Here is a 24,906-nt window from a genome sequence, read left to right as displayed (position 1 = left end):
AATGTTTTATGATGCCCAGAAGTGTTTTTAGGGGCTGTAAAGCAGCCTCCCTTGATTGGCAAAAGGAGGCTGAGCAGCTCAACTACAACACCAAACACCTGGCTGAGTTTTGAGTTGTGGAACAGAACATCAACCACTCATGTAGAAATTCAAATTAAGGCAAGCAAGAAAGTCAGTTGGTTTCCATGACTAAATTGTATTCATTCATTCATTCACAGGTTTTTATAAAGCTGCCCGACTCAAACTATGCTGTACATAAAGAGGATAGCATAAATACATAATCAAAAAAGAAAAAAACAGCATGAAACATACAAATATAAATTCTAAAATCTGAAGTATAAATTGTATTTATATTTTTATCAATTACTCAAAGGGATCATTGTACATAATCCTCCTCCTCCCTTTTTCCCCATAACAATCCTGTCAAGTAGTCAAAATTACTCAGCTGGCTTCCATGTATAAGGCAGGACTCAAACTCTCCTTCTCCCGTTTCTAGCCCAGTGCCTTCACCACTAGACCAAACTGGCTATTTTTATATATGAAATTGTAACTCAGCACAGAATGAACAACTTCAGGGAGGATTCCCACGCACTGGCCCCTAATTGGGGGGGGGGGGGGAGGAAAGATCCTGAGGGCTTTCCTAAGCATGAGGAGAGTTGGGGCCTGTCACTTTATAATGCCTCGGTAAAACCACACTTGGAATATTGCATCCAGTTTTGGTAACCACAATATAAAAAAGATGTTGGATAAAATGCAGATAAAAGCAATAAAGATGATTAGGGGGCTGGAGGCTAAAACATATGAAGACCGGTTGCAGGAATTAGGTTTATCTAGTTTAATGAAAAGATAGGACCAAAGGTGACATGAAAACAGTCTTCCAATATTTGAGGAGCTGCCACGGAGAAGAGGGGCTCAACCTATTCTCCAAAGCACTTGAAGGCAGAATAAGAAACAAGAAGCAATGGCTATATTGATGGAGTGGGGAGAATCAAGATAGTTTCAAGAACATGACGAATCCTTGTGAGGTTGAGAATCTCATTGGTAGAGAAGCAGAGGGCCTGTAGAATGAACTCAAAAGAAATCCTTAAGGAGGAATGTGATGAGAGACTGCCAAAAATGGAGAAACGGAAGAAAGCAAAGTAGATGTGAGAACAAACCATGGAAATTGCCAAGAAGGGAAAAGAACCGAAGCCAAAGCGAGGAAAGACAAAAACTCTCAAGAAGGAACGTCACAAAGTTCCAGAAAGCTATTAGAAGAGACAAAAAAACAGCGTTACGGCTCCTGTAAAGACACTCAGGACAGCAACAGACATGGAAAACCAAGGAAAGTCTTTCAAAAGATCCCTGAACTCAGAAGGGACTTCCAACTTCAAACTGGCATATAAAGGCACCAAGGGACAGATAGTCAGCGGCTGAAAGGAGATCTGAGGAAGATGGAAGGAGTGCACAGAAACCCTGAGCAGCAGAGATGTCAGCACCCAAGAGTGGCTTCAGAAGACGCTGCCTCTTCCCAAGAACCTCTAAGCCCTAGAAGACCAAGAGAGACCCGTCCGGCCATCATCACCAATTCAAAAGGCTACAAGAACCAACGGAGACAGAAACAACAGTAGCCACGTTTGTAACTGTGCTATGCCAGGAAATCTGGAGAACAACCAGTTGGAAGAGTCCCGTAACAAAGATACGAAGGAGATGAAGAGTATAGGCAGTCCTCTACTTGTGACCATAATTGAGCTTAAAATTTATGTGGCTAAGTGAGATAGCTGTTAAGTTTTGAGTTTTGTCCCAGTTTATGACCTTTCTTGCCACACTTAACGTCAACCACCACGGTTGTTAAGTTAGCAACACAGTTGCTAAGTGAATCTGGTTTCTCCATGGACTTTGCTTGTCAGAAGGTTGCAAAAGGGAATCCCGAGACACTGCAACCATCAGAAATATGAACGTCTGAATTTTGATCACGTGACCACCGGGATGCTGCAACGGTCGTAAGTGTGAGAAACGGTCCTAAGTCACTTTTTCCGGTCACTAAGCGAAGTGTGGTAAGTCGAGGACTAGTGTCGATGCCCCTGGGCTTGGAGGAGGCTGCTCAGAACTCGGTGCCCAGGCGAGGCATCCCATCCGTGCGGGGCCCTCCCTCGGGGCTCCAGCGATGCTTCCTCGGGCACCGGAGGCGGCCCTGAGGAGAAGCGGGAGAGGCGGCTCTGGTGGGCGGGAGCGCTCCCTTCGGCCACCTTCCGGCTCGCCCCGCGGTCTTGGGCGGCGTCGGTTCCTCCAGTGGGGGGAGGGCGGGCGGCCGGAGGACTTCCGCCGAAGGACGCCGCAAGCTCCCCTCCCTCCAGGCTCGGTGGGCGGGGCGCACGACTACGGTTCCCGTCGTGCCCCGCGGTGGCCGCCGGAAGAAGACGACGCACTTCCGGGAAGCTGGCGCCCGGGGCTTCCGCTTCCGGCGGCGCGATGGCGGCAGCGCCGGACTCGGCCGCTGCGCCGGGCGGGCTGGTGGTGCTGGCCTCGGCGCGGGCCTGGGTGCCGCGGCCGCCGCAGGCCTCGTCCTCGCCTGGCGCCCGGGACACTCGGCGCCAGCTCCGGCTCCAGCTGAGCGCGGCTCCCGGCCCCGAGCGCTTCCGCCTCGGCCTGCGCGGCGGCCCCGACTCGGGCCCTGAGACGGTGAGGAGGGGGGGCAGGGGGAGGGGGAGGGGCGGGGGGGCAGGGAGGGCGCCGTCCGGGCGGCTCGAGTGACGCTCCCTCCCGCCTCCCCCTCCCCCTCCCCGGCAGAGCCTGGTGGAGTACGGCCTGAAGGAGATCTCGTACGAGGCCAAGAGCGGCACCTGCCACGAGCTGAAGGTCCTGGCGCGGCCCGACGACCCGCTGGTCTTCCACTTCGAGGAGGAGCAGGAGGCGCAGGCCTGGTGGGCGGTGGTCAGCAGCTCCCTCCGCGAAGTGCACAAAGGTCGGTCAGGGAGGGGCCCGGCTTGCCCTGCCTTCCGCCTGAGGGGGCCGCCCGGAGGCCTCAGTCCGCGGGCGGGAGAGCAGATCGCCTTCAGAACGAAAGGAGGCCTGCCGAAGCCACCCTCAGAGGCGGCGGCGGGGGGCGGGGTCTGCGTCGAGGTCAGATAGCTGCTCCCGCCTGAGGAGGTTTTGTTGCCTGCTGATATCTGAGGTTTGGGGCTTCCAGTTTCTCCCAGGCAGAAGCTCAAGCCGAATTCTGCCCGTGGATCCAGGCGCTTATCTTAGCGACCTGTTGGATTTTCAGGGTATCTTCGGTGGGAAACTCTTCAAAACAGTTGTTGCCAGAAACATTCTCCATTCCACCTGCTTGTTTAAAGGGAGGGGACTTGCTCTGCTCTGTTGGAATTAGCTCATTTATGGGGGTTTTCTCTCTCTGAAGGACTTGTGGCTGTTTGTGCCAGTTGCCAGGGCCTGTCTGCTCTCTCACCAAAAAGCCTGGGTTTCTCAAAAAGAAAAAATGCTTTCTCTCTCCAGCTCCAGAAGGAACCAATGGGCTCACTGGAAGGCCCTCTTCCCAGCCTTTGGCTGCCTCTCTTCTTTCGGAGACTGCAAAGACAGGTCAGTGCATGCTGCCACCTAATAACCTGGCAACAAGTGGACTGGGTGCTACTTATCTGTTATAGGCTGTCAGACTGTTCAAGATACTTAAATTGAAATATATGCAGTGATGCCAAATTTTGGAAACAGAAAAAATGTGTCCTTTTAAAAATATCAGCAGTTCTTATTTTGCTAGGTCTCTTGGCAGCTCTCGATAGCTTGAATTTTTGTGATTTGTCTGCAAGGGTTTGGAGTCGTTGGCACTGTTTTCCCCAACTTCAGTGGGCAGTTCCTGTTGCTATTCATGAGGGATGAGGAGGTTGACCATCTGCCCTGTTTTATTTAATGCACCCCTGGGGGTGCATTTGGAAGTTTGGGGTCCAGTATCATCAATATGCAGAATGATACCCAGACTGAATGGAGATACAGGTAGCCCTTGACTTACCACTGCACTTGAGCCCCAAATCTCTGTGGTTAAGTTAATTTTGCCCCATTTCATGACCTTTCTTGCCTCAGATGTTAAGTGACAACTGCAGTTGTTTAGTCAGTAACATGGTTGTTAAATGAATCTGGCTTCCCCACTGACTTTGCTTGCCAGGAGTTGCAAAAGGGGATCATTGCAATGGTCGTAAATATGAGTTAATTGCAAAGCTTTTGAAATATGATCACATGACCATGGGGATGCTGCAATGGTCATAAGTCACTTTTTTAGTGCCTTTGTAACTTCAAACAGTCACTAAACAAACTGTTGTGTGTTAAGGATCACCTGTACAGCAGACGTTTGTAAGGTCTCAGAAGCTTACAAGAAAGAAACACTGAGGCTTAATTTAATTAAGGCTTAATCTAGAGTGATTAATTCTGAAACTGATCCTGGTTATTAATCCAGAAACTAATTATATGAGATCAAGGTGGCGTTTGTCTGATCTCAAGGTTCTCTGGGAGTCATAGCTCCTGCTGAGTCAGTACTTGGAAACTGTGGTCAGGAGAGCCATTGGCCAGTTTTAACTAGTGAAATCTTTCAGGACAATGAAGGCATCACTTGGCTGCATTAACTGGGACTCTGCCTTGGGTGTGGCCTCTGAGGAAGCAGTGAGAGGGCTACCTAGATGAACTTCTGCCACCTGGGAACTTCACCCATGCCCACTGAGGACAGTAGAAACTATCACTGCCCCATTATTGGAGGGGGAGTTTCCAGCAGCTTTGAAAGAAGCTGTGATTCTTTCCTTCCTTTCTGATAAGATCCTCCCTGAATCTATTGGTGTTGGATAAACTATTATCTAGTTACCAAACTTTTGACAGAATAGCAATAGCACTTAGACTTATATACCGCTTCACAGTGTTTTTACAGTCCTCTCTAAGCGGTTTGCAGAGTCAGCCTCTTGCCCCCAACAATCTGAGTCCTCATTTTACCCATCTCGGAAGGATGGAAGGCTGAGTCAACCTTGAGCCTGGTGAGATTCGAACTGCCAAATTGCAGGCAGCTGGAAGGCAGCAGAAGTAGCCTGCAGTACTGCACTCTAACCACTACGCCACCTAAACCGAGAATGTAGTTTGAGACTGGGGGCATGTTGGAGAAGTCATTTGTTTATTACCGAGTTTCCCCGAAAATAAGGCCTTGTCTTATATTTTTTTAATCCCGAAATAAGTGCTTGGCTTTATTTTTGGGGAGGTCTTACTATTTTGGGGCATGTGAAACAAGATGAGGCTCCTCTTGCCATCTTACCTGATTTCCAGTTCTGTGTTTAAATATTTTTTGGGAGGGCTTATTTTCAGGGGGAGGCTTATTTTAGAGCATGTGCTCAAAAACCCGATTGGGCTTATTATCAGGGGATGTCTTATTTTCGGGGAAACGGTATTTAGAATTACAAGACCACCAACCACACTTAGAAAGCACATTTTCTACTAGAAGTTTTTTTAAAAACTAACTGTAAACTACCATTAAAATTCATGAGCTACAGCTCACTTCTTCAAATGCACACAGTGGCTACCAGTTTTCTTCTGATTTTGGGCTATCATAGACTAACATGACTCTTTCTGTAATGCCAATTCACTACTTACTCTAGGCACATACAGATTAAAAACAGACACAACACCTAAAACCAAATCATAGAGAACTGTAAACTTTATTTAAACTGCATGATGTATCTTGAACTCTGTTCATGTGGGACTCGGATAAGAGACTGAGTCAGCATTGGTCCTTCTTACAGTTTTGCAAAGGTTCCACTCCTCCTCCACATGGGCTCCATCAGTTGCAGTGGGGAAGAGAGGTGATTTTGGTGGTCCTGACATTAGGGTTCCATGGGGGTCAGCCCACTCCCCTGTTTGGGGTTCAGTATCATCGGTAAGCAGGTGACACCTGACTTCACATCCCCACTGGGGCCTGGAGGCTGTCAGGGTCTGGATGAGGGTAGAACGGGCTGAAACTGAACCCTGATAAGACGGAAGCGCTGCTTGGCCATTAAGGCTCCCCACTCGCGCCCATATTACCTCTGGGTGATCACAAGCCCTCCCGAAGGAAGATGTTGTGCCCTCTGGATTCTCCGCTGCTGCTGGAAAGGGATGGAAACTGTGGCTCAGGAACCTTTGCCCACCTTTGGGTGGAACCCCAGTTGTTTAGACCACTGCACTGTGCGTTACCTGAAGCTAAAGACTGCTTGGATGCTTAAAGCAGCAGAGTCCGTGGACTGGCTGGGTCCCATCACGGGGGATTGCATCCAGGTGCAATTTAAGGTCATGTTTTTTATCTTTATAGCTTGGTTTTCACCTGAATGGTCCCAACCTATTAAATCATCCAGGGAAAAGCTGCTTCTGGTTCCCAATCCTCCAGGTGATATAAAGGGAGCTGGAGGCAGCAACATGTTCATTAGTACGGTCATCCTGGATACTTCAGGCTGGTCCAAGGGGACCCTGGAGGGAAAGGTTGAAGATGCAGCTATTCTGGAGAGGGTTGGAACCTTTTTATGGCTCATCATTTCTTTTTCTTTCTTTTTCTTTATTTCTTTAGTTCCCTGTTACGATTTATTTAGTTCACCAAAGATGCTTAATATTTGCTTTCTACAATGTGAGCAAGGTACAAGCCAAAACTAGAGTAAATAAACAAGTCTCCTCCTTGCTTCCTCAGAAGACTTGGTGCTCCATCTTTCTGCAGCCATCGAACTGGGAAACGAGGAGGAGGCCATGCGGTGTGCTTCCTTGCTTGCACAGCAGCACACTGCTCTGCGCATCCAGCTGAAGGAGTCCTGCTATCCTGCCAGCCAGATCAGGTGAGTCAGAAGAGAGGGAGGCCTCTGGTCGGGCTCCTGTCCTTCGCTTTGCAAGTGGCACCTTTTTAACTGAGCTCTGCTTCCTCTTAGCATGAAGGTGCACGTGGAAGACGCCTCCTGTTCTGCCAGCATCACAGCCCAGGTCCACACGCACACCACAATCGCTGCCCTCAGGCACCAGGTACTCAACTAGCTTCATCTTCCCTCCAGGTCAGCCTCTGGAAAGGGGGCATTGGGCACAGTTGTGGGGCAATGCTTGATTGATGGTCCAGCAAAGCGTGCTTAGGAGGACTGCTTAGGCACTGGAGCTGCCCCCATGTGCCTACCTGCTTTGCCCACCAGGTCTTTCAGGATTATGGATTCCACCCCACTGTTCAGCGCTGGATTATTGGGCAATGCCTATGTGTGGACAACCGAACGGTTGGGTCCTATGGAATCCGGAAGGATGGCGATACGGCCTTCCTCTACTTGCTCTCAGCAAAGGGAGCCAACCTCTCCGAGCAGCGTTACAAGGAGGACAAGGACTGGGTGGTGCTCCAGCCACCCCCCTCAGCGATCCCTGGCAGCTCTGACGGCAGGCACAAAAGCAACGCCGGTTCTTTACCGAAGAAAGGTGAGCTGGGGAAACATATCCTGCCCCTCCCATGACTTAGGGCCACTGCTGGCCTTCATTTCCTGCTTGGAAGGTGGCCGGGCTGATCCCAGTGCTTTTCTGCCCACAGGTGGGAAAGACCTCAACAGGCAGTCAGATGTTGGGGAGATCACTCGCTTCCTGGACTCTGTGCATATGAGTAAAATTCTTCCGTGTCGCACTCAATCCCCCACGATCCCAGCTGCTGCCCCCCCTTCTCCTGTGCAGGTACGTTGACAGCATGGCAGGAGTTGGCTCCCCTGAGTCAGCTGACCTCTGAGCCATGCCCATATGCCCTGCACTCCTATGGGCAGCCTCGACTCATCACTGCCCGGCAGATGGCACTGAGACAGGGCTCCCTCTCCCTTCACCCAGGCCGGCTGGTCATGTCCCACCTGCACCTTCATCAACAAGCCCACCCGCCCCGGCTGCGAAATGTGCAGCACTGACCGCCCTGCTGGTTACATGGTTCCTGTGAGCTACCGACCGGACGATGTGGAACTATGGCGGATCCAGCAGGAGAAGGAGGGCATCTTGCAGTACCAGAAGGTAGGCTGTTTGCAGTGCGAGTGGGAGAATTGGCGGGGCGGGGCGGGGGGGGGCTCCTCCTCTCTGCTGGAAGCATTTTTTTGCACTGTTAGAGCTGGCAACCTGTGTCTGCCTGGGCTCAGGCCTTTCACCCTGTTAAGGCACGTCTTGCTGAATCAGCTCCCACTCGGCCTGGAAGAGGCTGCACATCTGCAAATGCAGGGCTGTTTTTTTTAAAATGCAGAATTTCAAAACTTTAAATTACAGATTTAGAATTTACTTAAAGACTCTGGTCCTTCAACAATTACAAGGTGGTAAAAGTACATCCAACCAGTGATTGCCCAGCTCCAGAGGGAGGGTTTGCAAACCTGGGAGCACTTCCCAGCCCTCTCCGGTGGGAGGGTGGACAGTGTGGGTGGGCCACAGGCTCCCCCCCCCTTCAGAAGGGCCTCCCCTTATGCAGATCTTAATGTCTGCAAGTTTCTTCCTGGGAGCAGCATCGGCTCTTCCGTGCACAATTTGTCACAATCGGTTTCCACCCCAGATACCATTGTGTCTGGGGAGCAACTGCAACCAGTCCAGGCCTTTCTCCCTGCCGGCATCCCTGGAGGCAGCTTCTAGCCCCCTTTCAGGGACAGCGCACAGAGGGCCGGGGGGTGGGTGGGGAGGATGGGTTGGAATGTCAGCCGGAGGGAGGGGGGAGGGGACATAGTTGCCTGATTCAACAGACTCAGGAAGAGGTGTAGCACCCAGGTGGCCGTGGCAGAGAAGTTAGGGGAGGTGAAGGCTCCGTGGTGGGGAAAGAGGGCTGAGCCAGCCAGTTTCAGGTGTGGGTTGGTCTCCTTTAGTGGGACTGCACAGAACTCGGGACTCTTTACGTGACTTGTAAGCACCGATGTAGATGAGTGTTGTGTATTATTAAAGCTTCCGGTGTAAAATTAGAAATGCCATATACACTTTGTCTTTTTATAAGTCCTGTTGCTTTTATAAAAGTGACCTTTCCCATTTCTGTTACACTTTTGTAGAAGCCTTCTACTTTGTTTTTTTTATTTTTACTTTTCTGCGGCATCCTCTACCCTGCAAGAATTTCTCCGTCTTTGAGGTTTCCAGGGTGATTGTGGCCCCCAACCAGGCTTGTGGGGAGGGGGCGAAAAGCGAGGGGGAGACGGCAGTTCACGTGCCCTTGATGACTCTCTTCTCTTCTTTCTTTTTTCTCTTGTGGCAGGAAAAGGGAAGGAGAGAAGACAGTCCAGCTGTGCCCTATGCTCACAACCTTGGGCCCCTGGACGAATTCATCCACCTCTCCTCGGATTTCTCGTAGCTGCACTCGCAGCCCTGCCCAGCTCCTCTGGCACGACAGGCTCTTGCCCCGACTGAGGCAGGCAGCAGAGAGAGAGAGAAACGGGCATGGCCCTGAGGAGGGGGGGGGCTAAGCTTGGCCCTTTACCCAAAGATTCAGGCCAGGGTTGCTGTTCCCTGTTGGGATTGGGAACTTACTGCGGGGGCCGAGTTACAGCCAAAGGAAGCGGGAGGACAGGCCTCTTCTCCACCCAGTTCCCTCTCTGGGGCGGAGATTGAGAGGGCCAGAGGGTGGAGCAGGCCAGAGCAGCAAGGGTCGTTCTGGGTGGAGGGCTACTCTGGCTGCCGGTGGGGACTGAGGCTTCGGTTGAAGGTCCTCCCTGCCTCCCTCCCCAATTGCCTTGTGGAGCTGCTGGGCAGGGAGCTTTGACAGGCCGGTCTCTGCACTGGGAGCAGCCCTGCCCAAGGAGCAGCCTGATGATTAGGCTGTGTGGGGTGCGAGAGGGATGCTGGAAACAGAGGTGCCCCGTTGAATTCTTCCAGTTCCCCTCTGGGGGTGGCGCTTCAGAAAGTTACAAGGTTGTCCTTTGGCCAGGTTTCTTGGCAGGAGACAGATTGGCTGAGAGCCAGTAGCCCGCAGGGGCCAGGCGTTACCGAGTGTGTCCCAAGCTGGGGAGCCCCAGGACGAGGGGACCTTTTCTTGGGGTGCTTGGGCCCAGCCTGCCTGCCGGTGAGCATCAGCAGAGGGATGAATTGTAGAGAATAAGCGGCTTCCAAGTCCTTCATTAAACGTGGCTTTGGGGACCGTTCTGAGATGGGTTAATTTCTGCATCTTGTATTTGAACATTTGAAGTTTTGAAATGAATTGGAGACCTTGTTGCATTAAAAGATGACTTTGGGCCAAGTGGCCCATCCTGTGAATCGTGTTGCTTTCTTGACTGAGCCAGGGAGTGGGAGATTACACCCCTCCCCCAAAAAACGGCTGTGTGGGAGTGGTGGGGGGAGTCCTTGTGCGAAATTCCCTCTGGAGAATGTCTGGGGAGCAAAGAGGTCCCCTGTGAGGGGCCACATTAGATTCAGGGTCTTCTGAGGAGGCCCCTTGCTGCCCCCTGGAGCTTGAAAGGCCCCTGGTTCCCTCCCTCATCGCAGCTGGCATCACCCGAGGGAATTGTGTGGCTTGTTTTGGTGGCTGGCTGGGCTCCTGTGCAGAAATCCTCGTGGGGGCTCCCTCTGTACCTACTGGGGCAGAAGGGGAATGAAGAGGGAGGGTGGAGCCCTCCCCCCCCCAGAAAAGCCCAGAGTCCCTTCATCACAGCTCTTGAATCAACGTGTGGTTTCCTCTTGTGGGTGCGAAGTCTCTGAGTCCTTCCTCTTCTCCTGCATAAATAAAACCTCCCAACATCTTTGCTTTCTGTGCCCTCCGCCCTCCCCCCCTTTGCCATTCCCTGGGTTTACAGTCTAGGATGTAATCTGTGTTTCACAGCCAAGTGGCAAAAGTGTACAGGAGCTTCTGCACTGCCTGAAAGATGCTTCTGAGTAGACCAGCCTGGCCTCGGGGAGCAAAATGCAAGGGGGGCTGGGAGCATCCGTCCTCGGTCGCTGTGCAGGTTGGGCCCTTCTGAACAGCCCTGAGTTGCCAGGGGCCCAGGAAGAGGCTACAGCTAGCACTGGCAGAAAGCACAGCTGCTTGGCTTCCTGTAGTTCTCAAAATATAAGCGACCCTATTGCTTTTTTAAATTTAGGTATTCTGCAGGAAAACATGTGCATTTTTTAAGAATGGAAAGCCTGCAGTAGCAATATATGAAACCCCTCAATCCAAAGAGATGGCTCCAGAGCCAGAAGAGTCAAATGCAGGATCCGCTTGCCCTGGGAGACGTTTATCCTGCTTGACTTCAGATCAGTTCAAGATCCATTTTGTCTGTTGAGACGTTGGACGAGCCCAGTCTTCGCCAGCAAAGCTGAGTCCTGGACAAACCATACCTTGTCAATGCCATATGAGCACACTTACCAAATTAGGTCACCCATCCACCGGGATTGGCAACATCCAGACCACAATTGGCTTGTTTGACCCGGCAAAAACAGCAATGATTGTGCAGCCCAAAGTGTTCAAGGAGGCAACTACAGGATGTGAAAGCCCTTGGAGCACATCCTGAACCTGCCTTCTCTGCCGGAAATGGAGCTTGGGAATCTTTTGCATAAACTCTGTGACTTCACCATTTCTTTCAATGGGAAGGGAGGCCGTCCACTGAAGGTGTGTTCAACCTGGTGCCCAGGAACGAGTTGTTCTAGATCAGAGGGCCTTTCCCATTGACGTTTTGAGGCTGAAGGCTTCCCCAGTGTCTGTCATGAAAAGTACCAGGGTTACAAGGATGAACCCTTTGCAGAGGGGAATCCTGGACCCTCGGGGTCAAGGGGCTGCCTGGGGAAGGGGCCCTTGCCTGGCTCCTATCAAGACATGCACTGGGGGCAGCCATTGGAGATGGGTTGGATTCCGCCGTGGGGCATAATGGGGGCTGGGCAGCTGAGACCCCCTGCGCTGGTTGCTCCTTTTTAGGCGCTTGGCACTAAATCCTTCAAGGGACCCCTCAATCTGCCCAGCCAGGGCAATTGCCTTTGTTTTAGGCTCTTTTTCAGCCGGTCCGCTGTGAACCTCAGCTTTCCTCCAATGATCCTGCAACATTGTTTTGAGATTTTGTAGAGAATGTCACCGGTTGGTTGGTTATGGCTTCACAGCCAACTTTGTCCTGTGCTCAGACCTTCCCCAACGAGGCTCTTCTGGTTTAAGGCTGCTCCCTGGGACGTGTTTCCCATGTTTAGGGGGCAGTTGTGAATTCTGTTGCCTCTTCTGATGCTATTGGTTCACCTTACAGTATCCTGATACATATATTTTATTGAGCGTTCTCATTTTGGTGCTTCTGTCTGGAGTTCAGCTGCCTCAGGCTAGCTTTACAGGGAGCGAGTGGGTTTGAAAGGTGACAAAAGGATTCACTGTCAAATAAGCAGCACTTAAAATAACAGCGAAGGGCTATGGTAAGCAACAGTGCAGCTTCCTCGTCCTCTTAAGGGCGGTGGGAAGATTTAATTTGTGAAGCTGCTGCAGAAAAAGCTGGGACCCCTTTCTTCCTCACTGCTTGCAAAGAAGGCACCTCCTCAAAGGCAGAGACTCTGGCCGGGCTGGGCTGTGAATGTTGTAGACCCCACTGGCAAAATCTTTTGCCTCCTAGCATCCGACGGGTATGGTGCCAGAGGGGCAGAGAGACCATCTGGTCAGCAGGGACACACTGCAGGAGGATGGCCTGCGGGGGTTGGGGATGGACAGCAAGGACTGAAGTGCCCTCAAGGGTGGCTCCGTTGTCTTCCCAGCAGCTTCAGCTGCCAAGGCCACAAAGACATCCCTGTTTCTCAGCTGTGCTGCCCTCACCCTGTGCCCTCGCAGTGCCTTCTGTGACAGAGGGCTATTTCACATAGCTGTGCCAATAACATTTCCAGGGGTTCCGCTCAGAGAGCTGTCAGAGCTGGTGCCTTCATCCCCCCTTTCTTTCACCAACCTCAGGCTCTGCTCATGGGGTGCTCTGCCTCTCAGGCCTCTGCCTAGCTCCCAAAGGGCCCCCTTTCCTGCCAGCTGCCGAGCCCAGCTTCCTGCCCTTCCTCCTGCAGGCCATGGAGCAGGAGCGGCTGCAGAATTTCCAGCAGCTGTGCCAGCTGGAGGAAGAGGCCCTGGTGCCCAACCAGCAGGAGATGGAGTGCCGGATCTGCTACCTGAAGGTGGAGCCTGGCAACGGGGTGCTGCTGAGGGAGTGTCTGCACAGCTTCTGCAGGTGAGGCGCTTCGCCTGGAGGAAGAGGAGGGAGGAGGGTTAGGGTTAGGGTTGGGGTTTGGCTGGGCCTCCCCTCCAGCCACTCTCTGAGCTGCCCTCTCCTCCTGCAGAGACTGCCTGCGCCAGCTGGTCAACTGCAGCCAGGACCCCCAGGTGTCCTGTCCCTTTCGGGACGATTCCTACGCCTGCACCAGCCACCTCCAAGACAGGGAGATACGGGCGGTGAGTCCGGATTGGGAAGCTGCCAGGGGAGCCCTGCCTTGGGGGAAGGAGGAGGAGGAGGAGAAGGGAACCTATGGAGGGGGGAAGCCGCCCCTGCTCTCAGCAGGGCTCTGAGCCAGCCCCCCCTCCCCTGCAGCTGGTGACCTGGGCAGAGTATGAGCGCTTCCTGGAGCGGCGGCTGGCGGTGGCCGAGAGCCGGGCGCAGAACAGCTACCACTGCCGGACAGCCGATTGCCTCGGGTGGTGTGTCTATGAGGACGACGTAAATGAGTTCCGCTGCCCCATTTGCTGGGCTCTGAACTGCCTCGTCTGCAAGGTGGGCCCAGTGGACAATGCCTTAGACACCCCACCCCCCATCCCCGCTTCGCCTGGGAGCGAGACTCAGTAGGGGGAACGCTGGCAGGAGGGGGGGCACCCTGAATTTGCACCCTTCAACTGCCCTTTCTAGACTCCTGCCATGAGACCGGCATCCGGAAACACGAATCCCCCTTTCGTTCTCCCGTTCCTCCTCCTGTGGCAAGGAAGGCTGGCTCCTAAAGCCCCAGGTCCAAGAAAGTGGAACCAGGCAGAGTTGTGGCCCTCTGCCCAGCAGAGCAGTGCCCTGACGGAGGAGCCCGCCTGAAGCTTGCTGGCCAGCTGTCACTGAAAGCAGGGGCCAGCTGTTTGCTTGCTGTTGCAGAGGGGGGGCCAGAAGGGGCCTTGCAGGGTGGAAGGGCCCAGCCTGAAGCTGCCTCTGCCCACAGGCCATTCACGAGGGCATGAACTGCAAGCAGTACCAGGACAAGTTAAAGTCCCAGGCTCACAACGATGCTGCTGCCCGAGAGACTAACAACATGCTGAAGGTGAGACCAGCTCCTTCGCCAAGAAAGGCAGCCCGTCTTCAGTGTGCACCCAGCCCCCGCTCCCCCCCCTTGCATTTTGGAGCCTATGTCTTCCGAGCAGCTGACAGTGTCCTTTTCCCGGCAGACGCTGGTGCAGCTGGGGGAGGCCATGCATTGCCCCGCATGCCGCATCGTGGTGCAGAAGAAGGGCGGCTGTGACTGGATCAGATGCCCCGTCTGCCAGACAGAGATCTGCTGGGTGACCAAGGGGCCACGCTGGGGGCCAGGGGTAGGTGTCCTCAAGAGCGGGGAGGAGAAGGCAAGGAGAGCCAGCCCACTTCCCAAGGTCGGCCTGCTGGGGAGGGGGCTAAGGAAGGACATTCCCAGAGAGCAGGCCAGGCTCCCTGGACATGTGCTTCCTTAGCCCTCTCCCCATCTGACCCCTGCCTGCGCTGGCCTTGGGCCTGTCTGTCCTCAGGAAGCCCGCAGGGGTCCTGCTTTGTTCCGGCTGTGTGGAATTCTTGTAATAATTGGCCATTTCCGCATTTTAGAAGGCAGGACTGTGTGTATGTGCGCACACGCGAACACGAGGAACAGACAGACCTGAACCAAAGAAACACCTGCCCCTTCTGACCAGCTTGTCTGATTGAGCTCTGAAAGGACACTAGCAGCCCAGGAGGCAGCCTTCTTGGGAGTGCACCTTGGCCAGCAGGTCCTCTGGTGCGCCTGCCCAAGCAGGCCAATGGGAAGAGCTGCCGCACCCAGCCCTCCCTTGGAGAGCCTAGGAGTTAGGGAGCCAAGCAGGGCCTCTGGCTCTGGCTTTAGATCTCCCGAGTTGCTTTCTGCCCCCCCAAAGGCTGGCAGGGCCCCGTTGCCACCTGGCTTTTTTCAGTCAATTGCCAAAGCGTCTTCATCTGAGCCCCATCGGATCACCTGACCCAAAGTAGGCAGGGGCTGGGATGCCCACGGCCTCTGAAGCTCAGGACTCGGGAAGGTGGTAGACTTTGGAAAAGCACCGAGCCTCAGCGTCTCCCAGGGAGGCAGCCGCAGAACGCAAAGGGGCTGGGGGGAGGGGGAAGCTGGTGGGGTCCAACTCTGGTGTCATAGAGGGGCAGGAGGAGGCTGGAAAGGAAGGTCACCCCACTCACCCCTTTCTTGCAGGGCCACGGTGACATCAGCGGGGGCTGCCGGTGCAACGTGAACGGAGAGAGATGCCACCGGCTGTGCCAGAACTGTCACTGAGCGCTTGGCAAGAGGAAGCGGGCAGGCACCCCACCCCCACCCCCGCATCTCAACAGCTCCACTGGGGTCAAGCCTGCTTTCTTAGGGGGGAGGTGGTGTTTCCCTACTTGGGTCTTCCTTCCTGTCCTGCATCCTGGACTTCTGACTACAAGACGGGTAAAAACATGCAACACTTTGCAGCTCTGGTAGATGCTGTGTTACCTGCCCAGGGCCTGAGGCTCTGCACCCAGCTTGAAAGGCAGCAACCCAGGATGTCTTTCTGACTTCACTTGCAGCGGAAGAGTCAGAAAAACAGGTGGGTCTCTCCCTCCCTCAAATTTCTTGATTCCAAAGGCACCCCACCCCACCCCCACCCCAGTCTTTAACTGATACTTCTGGGCAACCAAGGCATAACTATTCAAGCCTGAGAGAGAGTGAAACCAGAGGAGAGACTCCCGCTCTATGTTGCCGCACAGGGGGAGAGAACCTTCCCAATAAAAGGAACACACGCCAGCCTTGAGCCGGTGATTCTTTTCAGGGTCGAGGAAGAATTGCCAGGGGTGGGGGAGGGGCAAGAATGGCCGCAACTTAGGCCAGAGGGCCTCCAGGCTGAGAGGACTCTGCGCCTCAAGAAAGCAACTACCATCTGGTTGAAGAAACACGTTTATTGGGTGCCTGCCACCCCTTACCCCAGGGTCCTCTTGCCAAAGCTGCGAGAGCGACTGGATGAATGGCGAGAGACATTAAATAGCAGCCAGTGCACTCGGGAGAAGCGGCCATCCCGCCCCACTGCCCAGCCACATGAAGGACGAAGCGCCATCAGTGCTCTGTCAATGGAAGCGGGTCTGCCTCATCCAGAGGTCAGTCACGACGCTGGTAGAACATTTTCCTGCTCAGCGCAACCGAAAACTTGTGCTTTGTCATCAAGTACACGAAGGGTATCACCACGGATGCAATCAGTACTGTCTGAGTGAAGAGAGGAGAGACTGTCATGGATTTGCCCCAATGCACAGCCCTGCAGCCGGTATGCTCTGCCCCACCAGGAAAGCAGCAGCTCCTGGCTACATCTGGCCCATCGGGCCACTACCAGCAGACAACACGCACCTTGAGGCCTAGCCGCTTGCGGTCATCAAATTCTGGTTCTCCTGCCCATCGTAAGAAGGTGCAGACGTCTTTTGCAACCTGCGACATGGTGGCAGGCGTACCTGTAAAGGAGCAGACCCAAGTGACCTCCAGCCCAGTCAAGGAAATGGCCTCCTGCCACCCTCAAGCCCACTCACCGTCATCGTATTCCAGAATATCGTTGTAGATCGGAGGAGCCATAGCTATTGCTTGTCCAGTGAAGTAGGGGTTGTAATAAAGTCCCTCTCGTATAGTCACGCCAGCAGGGGGGTCGCAGTAGCCAGTGAGAAGGGAATAGACATAGTCCTCACCCCCATCCCTGAAAGGGAAGGGAAATGAGGGCCCAGCTTCTCCAAGCCTCTCCTCTGCTTGGCAGTGCCAACTGCCAAGCTGTGCCCAGGCCCCACCTCAGGCAGGATTACCTGGCTTTGAGAATGAGGCTGAGGTCAGGAGGTAGGGCCCCGTTGTTCGCTGCCCGTGCCGCTTCAGCATTGGGGTAAGGGTTGGGGAAGCGATCGAACAGCTTGCCAGACCGCATATACATCTCGCCGTTCTCATTGGGTCCATCCTGCACCTCCACCTAAAGGGCGAGAGGCCAGCCTTGCTTGGCAATCCTCCACCTTCCCCAGAGAAGGACCAGCTATTTTGTCCACCTCCCTCCATCACCACCTCAGCTGCCGACCATGACCATGACAAGGCCACCAGCCCCGCAGCCAGCCTCTCGAAGGCATGAACCACGAGGCAGCCCGGAGCAGTGCCCATGACATCTGAACCAGGGTCATCTCCCTGTGGTCAACTTCACGCTTTGCTTACCTCCTCAGCCAGGACCTTGGCTTCTTCTTCAGTGTGGGTAGCACCCACAAGGTTGCGAAAGGACAAGTACTCCATGCTGTGGCAAGCGGAGCACACCTGCTTGTATACCTGGTAGCCACGCCGGATGCTGTGGACACGAATGTTTCCTTCAGGTCACAAGCCTCGCAAGGCACTGCTTACTAACAAGCCAGCCATTGAAACAGAAAGCAGACAGGCAAGCACAGGAACCCAGGAACATCCGGTTTCCTCTGGTGGGGGGAATGGCACTGCCAAAGACCAGGATTCCTCTGAATTGGCCTGGTATGCCCAATGCTACTGGAGGGAGACAGCTGGACCAAGCAGAGGACCAAGAGAGCTCAAAAATGTCTGGACTGCAGGCAGGCAGAACACGGGTGCAGGAGCAGCAAAGGAAGTGGAGCCAGCTAAAGGACTTAGGGCTATCGGACAGGACGGGACATGAGAAAGTCTGGCAGCTGCTTCCTAATCAGAGGGGGAAAAGCAAACTCAAACAGGACCCCCAGCAAACTTTGTTGGGCTATGACACCACTCACCTGCTGTGATCCAGTGCAGTCAGGAGGCCATTGTGGCTCCAGGGGTAACTGGGTGGATGAAGCTCCAATTCCGAGGCATTCACAGAGCTCTGAAGGGCCCAGGCAAGCCCTGCCCCGCCGACTGTCAGAACGCCCAGAGCGCCAAGGGCTACCCTCTTGCCCCGGGACAGACCCGCCAGGGATGCCACGTTGGCCTGCAAAGAAAGGCAACTGAGCGGATCTCCAGCCGCCCATCTTCCAAGCTGCCAAGGCTGAGAAGCGCAGGGGGGCAATTCAGAGCTCCAAAATGCCACCCCAGTTAGTGGGGGGAGGGGTCTCTTGGCCAGGGAGGAGGGTGGGGGGGGCTGCAAAACCTGCCACGGGGGAGGGGAGGGGAGTGGGGGGGCTCTCGACCTGCTTCCCAATCTCCCGCCCGGCGTTGGAGCTTCTGAAGCTGAAGGGGCCGAAAAGGGGGGCTGCCCGGCCCCCCTCCGGCCTCCCTGCCCGCGATTCCCCACCGGACTCTCCGCAGGCGGCCAATCCGGAGCGGCCGCCCGATGCCGCATCCCGCTGGGCGCCCGGCAAAGGGCGAGCCTCCCACCCTTCCTCCCGGCAGCGGGCCGGTTCCCTCCCGCTCGCGTCCTCCGGGGCGCCGCAGTGGAGCAGCCGGGCCCGCGGGCGGAGGGCCGGGGGGGTGGGGCCGGGGGCGGCCGGTGGAGGAGCGGGGTGACCTTGGGGCGGCCGGCGGGACGCGAACGGAGCCCGACCGGGACGAGGAGAACCGGCGCGCGCGCCGCCCGGCCGCCTCGCCATACCCGCGGATGAGGGCCGCCGGGCAGGGTCGGGACCAGGAAGCGCCCCCGGGAACGCGCCAGGCTCCGCGCCGCCGCCGCCGCCACCGCAGCCATCTTGGGGGGAGCCGAGGCGAGACAGCTTTCCCACAAGGCGCCGCGCGGCGGAAGTGCAAGCGTAGCCTTCCGCCGCTTCCGGCCCTCCGAGCGACGCCCTACCCGGCTGCGGTGGGCTAGAGCGGCGACGCGCCGGTCCCCGCAGGGCACGTGACGCGAGGCTCCTTCGGGCGTCAAGCAGACCTACGAATCGTCAAGAGTAGACCCCTCCCTCCGCCTCCTGCTCGCGGGCCTGCAGCGATTCCCTCATTGCCGCCAGGAGGCAGGGCGAAACCCAAACCGATCAGCTAAGGGGTCATCAGAGGTCATCCGTTCAACCCCTTGCAGGAGACCCTGCACCATTTCAGACAGATGCCTTCTTGAAAACTTCCAGTGTTGGGAGCATTCACAACTTCTAGTGGCAAGCTGTTCCACTGGTAATTGTTCTCTCAGGAAATTTCTCCTCCTGTTCCAGGTTGCTTCTCTCCTGGGTTAGTTCCCACCCATTGCTTCTTGTCCTGCCTTCAGGGGCTTTGGAGAAGAGGTTGACCCTCTCCTCTTCTTTGGGGCAGCCCCTCAAATACTGGAAGACTTCTCTCATGTCTCCCCTGCTCCTTTTTTTCTCTAAACTATCCAAACCCAAATCCCGCCACCGTCCTTCGTACGTTTTGTCTCCAGGCCTTTGATCATCCTAGTTGCTTTTCTCTGCAGTTTTTCCAGTCTCAACATCTTTTTTTGTAGCGTAGTGACCAAAACTGGATGCAGGATTCCAGATGTGGTCTTACTAAGGCTTTATTAAGCAATTTTGATTCTATACCCATTTATACAATCAAGGATTGTATCAGCTTTTTTGGCTGCTGCCGCACACGCCTGGCTCCTGTTAAATGGATCGTCCACTGTGACTCCCAGGTCCCTCTCACAGTTACTGTTTTTGACCCGGATTTTGCCTAATCTGTGCTTGTCCCTTTGGTTTTTCCAGCCTAGGTGTAAAACCTTGCTTTTCTCCACATTAAATTTCATTTTGTCGGATAGCGCCCATTGTTTCAAGTTAAATTTCCTTCTTCTGATTTCATTGTTCAAGAACCCCGTCCCGGCCTTCACCTTCCACAGCTTCAGTGTTGCAATGGCCTGAAGTTAGCGGTGAAATCCACTTATCTTTGCTAGTGGTTCGGGAAACGGAGCACGTGCACAGAGGTTCAAAAACAAGATGTAAAGACGTCCCGGCGAGTGGGCAGAGCCTCCCACCGCCAGCGCTACCGGTTTGCGCGAGCCGGATAGATCCAGCCCGATTTCACCACTGCCTAGAGCCCTCATTGATTCAGGGTCTGAGAGTGTCTGAAATATGACCCGGGGAGATGGGACGCACACAAATCCACTCTTTGTGCCACAACTTCCAAAGTGTTTATTTTGTCAACAATTTTTCCAGGCAAACCACAGCTCCCGCCTCCCTCCCAGCCCTCCAGTCAGTCTTTCTGCTGTTTTGCAACCGCAGCAAAGGCCAAGAGAATCAGTGCCCCGTGGCTCTCTGTGTCCCTAGCAAACCTCTACAGCCTGCCCAGAGGGAGGTCCCAGCCTGCAGCCGGCCGAACATTCAACATTGCAAGTTGGCAGCTGCCACTTTCTTGCCCTCTTGGAGAGCTCTCTGGGCACCAGCAGCTGCTGTGCAAGAGGGGGCTCCGGGCTCCACCTCCCCGGTCCACTTCAAAGCCTTGCTGGCCTCTGGTGAGCAGTGGCCAGGGGCGGGGGACCTACTTCCAGAAGAGCACGTTCCAGAAGAGCAGCCAGCAGGGGTACACGAAGATGGCCACGAAGGGAAAGACGATGGAGCCATAAAGGTAGTGGTCCAGCAGCCCCTCAGCAATCACCTGGAGGAACCGCTGCCAGCCCTCCAGGGGCGAAATGGGGTACTCCATCAGCTCTTGGTACAGGAAGATGCAGAGAAGGAGAGTGATGGCCGGGGTGACCAGCAGCAGCAGCCCCGCGTACAGGTACCTGTGAGGGAGAGGGGTCTTCTGATCACGCCCACCTGGCCCAAGCCCTACGCCCAGTCCCCCAGTGGCTTTGCCTCCCTCCTGCTAGCTCTCTCTGCTGACCTGATTAACAGGCTCAGAGGATCTTGCATGGATACAGGGCACAAGCCTCCTCAGCTGTTCCTCCCTGCACTGCCAAGGCAGCTGACTGGTTGGGCTGGAGCCACTTGCTTACTTTGCAGGTTTAAATCGGGGACGGGCAAACTGTGGCCTGCCTGGCACTGCCCCCTCCCTCTCCAAGACTGCACTGTCTCTCTTTCTCACCATGCAATGGAACCAGTGCGCAAAGGTTCTGAAGTTTCACCCATCGACTAATGAATGATTCCTTCATCCGTGAACCAGAAAAACAGAAAATGGCTGTCTAGCTCTGCTTCTGTCCCTGCTTTTGGGCATAATCATTCTGCACTGAGCTTTGGAGGGGGGGTGTCCCCCAACAGGATGCATGCTTGTGAAAACATTGGCTTCCTTAATGCCAGCCTTTGGTACCGAGAGATGGTTCCAGGTCTGGGGCACCAGATACAGAGAACGCCCTCGGTTCAAAAACTCCCTTTCTCCCTGGAGAGAATCCCTGGGGTAGGGAAGTAATACCCACCGCCCCGTGACTGCATGCCACCCCCCATCCCTGCTGCTTCAGAGACCCTGCAGCACCACTGTTCCTGCCCCGGGATGTACCTGGGCCCTGTGGGTTGCACAATCGCTGCCACGGGCGCCATGGTGACAGTCAGCAGGAACCCCAGGGAGAAGTTGATGAGGGCGACGCAGCTCAGCTGCATGGCCAGGTAGAGGAGTGCAAACAGCTTCAGCATCATCCAGCCCTGGTTGCTCCCTGAGCCCATCAAGACTCTGCAAAGCAGGAAGCCCCGTTAGTCTGGGCAGAATCCCGCAGCGACTCGCCTTCCTACTCCTCCCGTTCAACCGCAGGTGCAGCCACTCGCAGACGACCAGGCTCCCACCTCACCGTTACCTATGCGTGTTGTGGGGCAAAGCCAGCCCGGCCACATAGATCCCAATGCTGGTGAGCACCACAGCCTCTGACTCCGAGACCGGGAAGTGTTCGGTGGCCACCTGCTGCCCCCAGACGGGCACAAAGTACAGCGCGAGGCCTGTGGCGTGGCAGATGAGCAGCGGGGGGATCAGGGTCAGCACGTTGGGTCTCGGATCCTGTCCCAAAGAAGGATGGCCGGCGCTTAAGAGGATGCCCAGCTCCAACCCCCAAAGCAAAGGAACAGCTGAGCCAGAGCTGGCTGGCCAGATCCCACCGCCCAAGGCTGGAGATTTTGATAGCAGACTAAGCGCACGGCCCACCTCTTATCCCTGAAGAGAGCGAGTGCCGCGACAAACACAACACCTCCCTTCCCCAGGGTTGCCGTTTCCTGTCGCAACCCACCTCCACAGGAGCAGGATTGGAAGCCTGGTCTCCATCGCAGAGTTGGCTCCCGTCACTGTCGAAGCTGCTTAGCTTCACCCACAAGTCCAGGGCGTGGAGGGAGGGAGGAGTCCAGGAAAACAGGCATGACATAGGCAGGCCCCAAACATCGACGCCCGGACTGCCCCATGCCCCGGTATTTTGGTGAAAAGTGCCTCACTGCACCCTTTGGACCAGGGGCGACCCCCAGCCTTGGGCAGCTCTCTCACACCAAAGAGGGCCCTTCATGCTGAGGAAATAGGGACCCCCACCGCTGGATAGGCAGAAAGCCCTCCCTCTTCCACCACCCAGGCTCCTACAGTGGCCCCAAGCCCCGAAGGACTCAGGCGGGATCCCCACACGCTTCCCCAGCACCCCACTTTCAAGCAGGAGCCCCGCCCCAGCAACCCTCCCCAAACTGGACATGCCTCCAGGAAGGCTAACGTAGGACCCCTCGCCCCTTCCCAGGGAGTAGGGCCACCTGCTGGCCTGGCTGGGTGCCTCCGCTGGAGGAGGATATCTTGAGGATGAGGATGAGGATGAGGAAGCCGAAGGCTGGCATGTAGAGCCCGATGGAGACGAAGCGGGAAAGCGAAGGGAGCAGATAGAAGAAGTAGGACTGGTGCAGCCGCTCCAGCAGGTTGTTCAGCTTCCGGAAGATGCCCTCGAAGGTCCTGTGGGAACAGCGGACAGAGGCTTGCAGCTTCCCATACCAGGGGGAGCCCAGCAGTCCCCACTCGGATCTCAGCCCACTCCGACACTCACACGCCCATCACGCCCATGTCAAACTTGTACTGGCGGAAGCTGTTGATGCCACGGATGGTGATGGCCTCGATGTGGTAGCGGAGGAAGAGGCCATGGTCCCCCTGCGGGTGGCCCGAACCCTGCTTCAGTACCATCAGCAGCAGCGTCTGGAGGGAGTGCAGGTAGGCCGGCAGGGAGTCCCAGTCGGAGCGCTGCAACTGCAGGCGGAGGTGGGGGACAGAGAAGGCTTTCAGCAGGGCAGGTACTGTCTGGCCGGTGCCCCAGCTGCCCCCAAGACCTCAGGTGAAAACTACCACCACCATCACTCCAACCATGGAGAAATCCTGCCGCAGCCTGACCACCTGCCTGCTCAACCAGTGGCAGTCTGACCCAAGGCACCTCCTCTGGCCTGGGGGAGCTGATGGCCGAGCAGCTCTCCCCTCTGGCCGGCCTCCAGACTGACCCAGGATTCCTCCCACGTACCTTGCCTTGGATGGTGCAGAGCAGCCCGTTCTTCTGGCAGAAGGAGTAGAAGAGGTTGACCAGGTCCAGGTTGGGCAGCTGCCCGTTCAGGCCCTCCACGGCCACGTCGAAGCTGGTGATGACGTCGCTGCTCAGCTCCAGAGAGATGGCGGCCTGAATGGCTCCTGCTCGGCCGAACGTTCCCGACGAATGCATCTCTGCGGAGGACACAGCGCTTGCATGGGCGCCTTCGTAACAGAAAGCAGCCGGCTGATAATAGTCTTCCCTAGCGACTAGATTCGGAAACCCTCTGAGGCTCCGGTTTGCCAAAGTTGTGAGGTGCGTAACCCCAGCTCTGCTTTACCAAAAAGGCTGAAAAGTCCTGCTCGTATTAAGAGAAGCCGTTGCTAACGGGGTGGTACTGGATGTGGGGGAGCAGGCGCCCCAAAAGGAGAGGCATGGGAGGCTGGGGGTCCTGGAGCAGGGGGAGGGGGGAACCAGGCAGCGGACCCCCTACCTGTGACGTTGACATCATGGTAAGCTTCCAGCCAGGCCTCCATGCCGATCAGGTCGTGTTCGTTGACCAGGAAGATGATGTCCTTGGCCCAGTAGATCTGGCCTGGGAGGCAGGGAGGGGCAGCTCAGCGCCGGCTCTCTCCCCCTCCCTCCCCGCAACCGGCCCCCTCCCGACTCACCGCGGAAGTGCGCGGCCAGGGCCAGCATCAACCCCACCGCCTGGCTGTTCCGCGGCTGCCCGTCGCTGCAGGGCACGCTCAGCACCAGCGACTCGGTGCTGGCTGCGCGCGGGGCCCGCAGGATCCCGTACACGTTGGTCCCCTTCACCGTCTGCGCGGGGAGAGGAGAGGATGGGAGGCGCGTGGGCGTCGCCCCCCCCCGCCACGCCGCCCCCCCCCCGAGCCCCCGGCCGTACGTATCTCTCGCGCGCCTCGTCCGGGAAGGGCAGCGTCCGGGAGAAGCTCTGCGCGTGCACCTCCAGGCCCAGCGCCCGCAGGCTCTTCTCCAGCCAGGCCACCGGCAGCGCCCTGCGGGGAGAGGGGCATTGGCCGCCGCGCCCCCAAAGGCCGCCCGCCCGCCCGTCCGCCGGCCCTCCCCGCGCCCCGACTCACCCGCCGGCCTTCTTGCGCTGGGCGGCGAACTCGCGGGCGAGGGCCAGGGCGCGGTCCCCGCGGGCGAAGCGCTCCTCCACCATGGTGGAGCCCATGGCGTTCTCCGACATGGAGGCGCGCGGCGCCAGCGGCTGGAAGGCCAGGCCCAGGAACCAGCCCAGCCCGGCCACGAAGCTCAGCGCGCTGCGGGCGAGAGCGAGAGAGAGAGAGAGCGGCTCAGCCGGGCGGGCGGGCGAGGGGCGGCCGGAGACCCCCTCCCCGCCCGGGACCCTCCGCACCAGAGCGGCGCGTGCAGGCGGAGCAGCAGCCGGGAGAGCGCGCGGCGCCAGTGCGGGTCCGACAGCAGCCCCATGGCGCCCGGCAGGCAGAGGCGGCGGCAGCGCCTCCCCGGAAGACGCGCACGCTCCGCCCGGCGCCGGGGAGGAGCCTCCCAGCCCCGAGCGC

At 56.3% G+C, this 24,906-nt stretch overlaps 3 protein-coding genes across 4 annotated transcripts; 1 reads left to right on the top strand and 2 right to left on the bottom strand.

The window, feature by feature from the left end:
• The first annotated feature begins 2,451 nt into the window (after positions 1 to 2,451).
• Positions 2,452 to 15,855, top strand: SHARPIN (SHANK associated RH domain interactor). Of its 2 annotated transcripts, XM_070940188.1 has the most exons (14): positions 2,452 to 2,661; positions 2,770 to 2,944; positions 3,478 to 3,561; positions 6,662 to 6,803; positions 6,894 to 6,984; positions 7,146 to 7,416; positions 7,526 to 7,662; positions 7,810 to 7,983; positions 12,919 to 13,079; positions 13,189 to 13,300; positions 13,437 to 13,616; positions 14,044 to 14,142; positions 14,267 to 14,410; positions 15,283 to 15,855. In XM_070940188.1, exons 1-14 carry the CDS (start codon positions 2,452 to 2,454, stop codon positions 15,361 to 15,363), a joined length of 2,061 nt encoding a protein of 686 aa, XP_070796289.1. In that variant the 3' UTR covers positions 15,364 to 15,855. The 2 variants fall into 2 exon arrangements, with proteins under 2 accessions (XP_070796289.1, XP_070796290.1); XM_070940189.1 differs by lacking the exon at positions 13,437 to 13,616.
• A 137-nt stretch (positions 15,856 to 15,992) lies between these two features.
• CYC1 (cytochrome c1) lies at positions 15,993 to 18,741 on the bottom strand. The gene is made up of 7 exons (XM_070940213.1): positions 18,623 to 18,741; positions 17,829 to 18,022; positions 17,278 to 17,404; positions 16,887 to 17,044; positions 16,623 to 16,783; positions 16,447 to 16,547; positions 15,993 to 16,308 (listed from the first exon to the last, which is right to left on the bottom strand). Exons 1-7 carry the CDS (start codon positions 18,713 to 18,715, stop codon positions 16,204 to 16,206), a joined length of 939 nt encoding a protein of 312 aa, XP_070796314.1. The 5' UTR covers positions 18,716 to 18,741; the 3' UTR covers positions 15,993 to 16,203.
• Positions 18,742 to 20,072: 1,331 nt separating this feature from the next.
• Positions 20,073 to 24,824, bottom strand: GPAA1 (glycosylphosphatidylinositol anchor attachment 1). Its single transcript, XM_070940190.1, has 12 exons — positions 24,741 to 24,824; positions 24,463 to 24,645; positions 24,267 to 24,378; positions 24,031 to 24,181; positions 23,853 to 23,954; positions 23,357 to 23,553; positions 22,895 to 23,091; positions 22,650 to 22,803; positions 22,112 to 22,204; positions 21,689 to 21,885; positions 21,397 to 21,567; positions 20,073 to 20,686 (listed from the first exon to the last, which is right to left on the bottom strand). The coding sequence occupies exons 1-12, from the start codon at positions 24,812 to 24,814 to the stop codon at positions 20,443 to 20,445; spliced, it is 1,875 nt and encodes a 624-aa protein (XP_070796291.1). The 5' UTR covers positions 24,815 to 24,824; the 3' UTR covers positions 20,073 to 20,442.
• Positions 24,825 to 24,906: the final 82 nt, after the last annotated feature.

Source organism: Pituophis catenifer, unplaced genomic scaffold (assembly GCF_029215685.1).
Source record: "Pituophis catenifer annectens isolate HBS135680 unplaced genomic scaffold, rPitCat1.0.hap2 SCAF_3, whole genome shotgun sequence".
NCBI lineage: Eukaryota > Metazoa > Chordata > Lepidosauria > Squamata > Colubridae > Pituophis > Pituophis catenifer.
Note: the sequence above shows the minus strand (reverse complement) of the source record. Positions and strands in the feature narration are given on the sequence as shown.

Coding starts and splice junctions, on each gene's coding strand:
- SHARPIN (XM_070940188.1), top strand. CDS start 2,452: ATGGCGGCAGCGCCGGACTCGGCCGCTGCGCCGGGCGGGCTGGTGGTG. Junction 2,662..2,769: donor CCGACTCGGGCCCTGAGACG/GTGAGGAGGGGG, acceptor CCTCCCCGGCAG/AGCCTGGTGGAGTACGGCCT. Junction 2,945..3,477: donor CCTCCGCGAAGTGCACAAAG/GTCGGTCAGGGA, acceptor TTCTCTCTCCAG/CTCCAGAAGGAACCAATGGG.
- CYC1 (XM_070940213.1), bottom strand. CDS start 18,715: ATGGCTGCGGTGGCGGCGGCGGCGGCGCGGAGCCTGGCGCGTTCCCGG. Junction 17,405..17,828: donor ACTGCACTGGATCACAGCAG/GTGAGTGGTGTC, acceptor TCGTGTCCACAG/CATCCGGCGTGGCTACCAGG. Junction 16,548..16,622: donor TATTCTGGAATACGATGACG/GTGAGTGGGCTT, acceptor GCTCCTTTACAG/GTACGCCTGCCACCATGTCG.
- GPAA1 (XM_070940190.1), bottom strand. CDS start 24,814: ATGGGGCTGCTGTCGGACCCGCACTGGCGCCGCGCGCTCTCCCGGCTG. Junction 21,568..21,688: donor TTGCCCCACAACACGCATAG/GTAACGGTGAGG, acceptor CCTGCTTTGCAG/AGTCTTGATGGGCTCAGGGA. Junction 20,687..21,396: donor GTGCAACCCACAGGGCCCAG/GTACATCCCGGG, acceptor TCTCCCTCACAG/GTACCTGTACGCGGGGCTGC.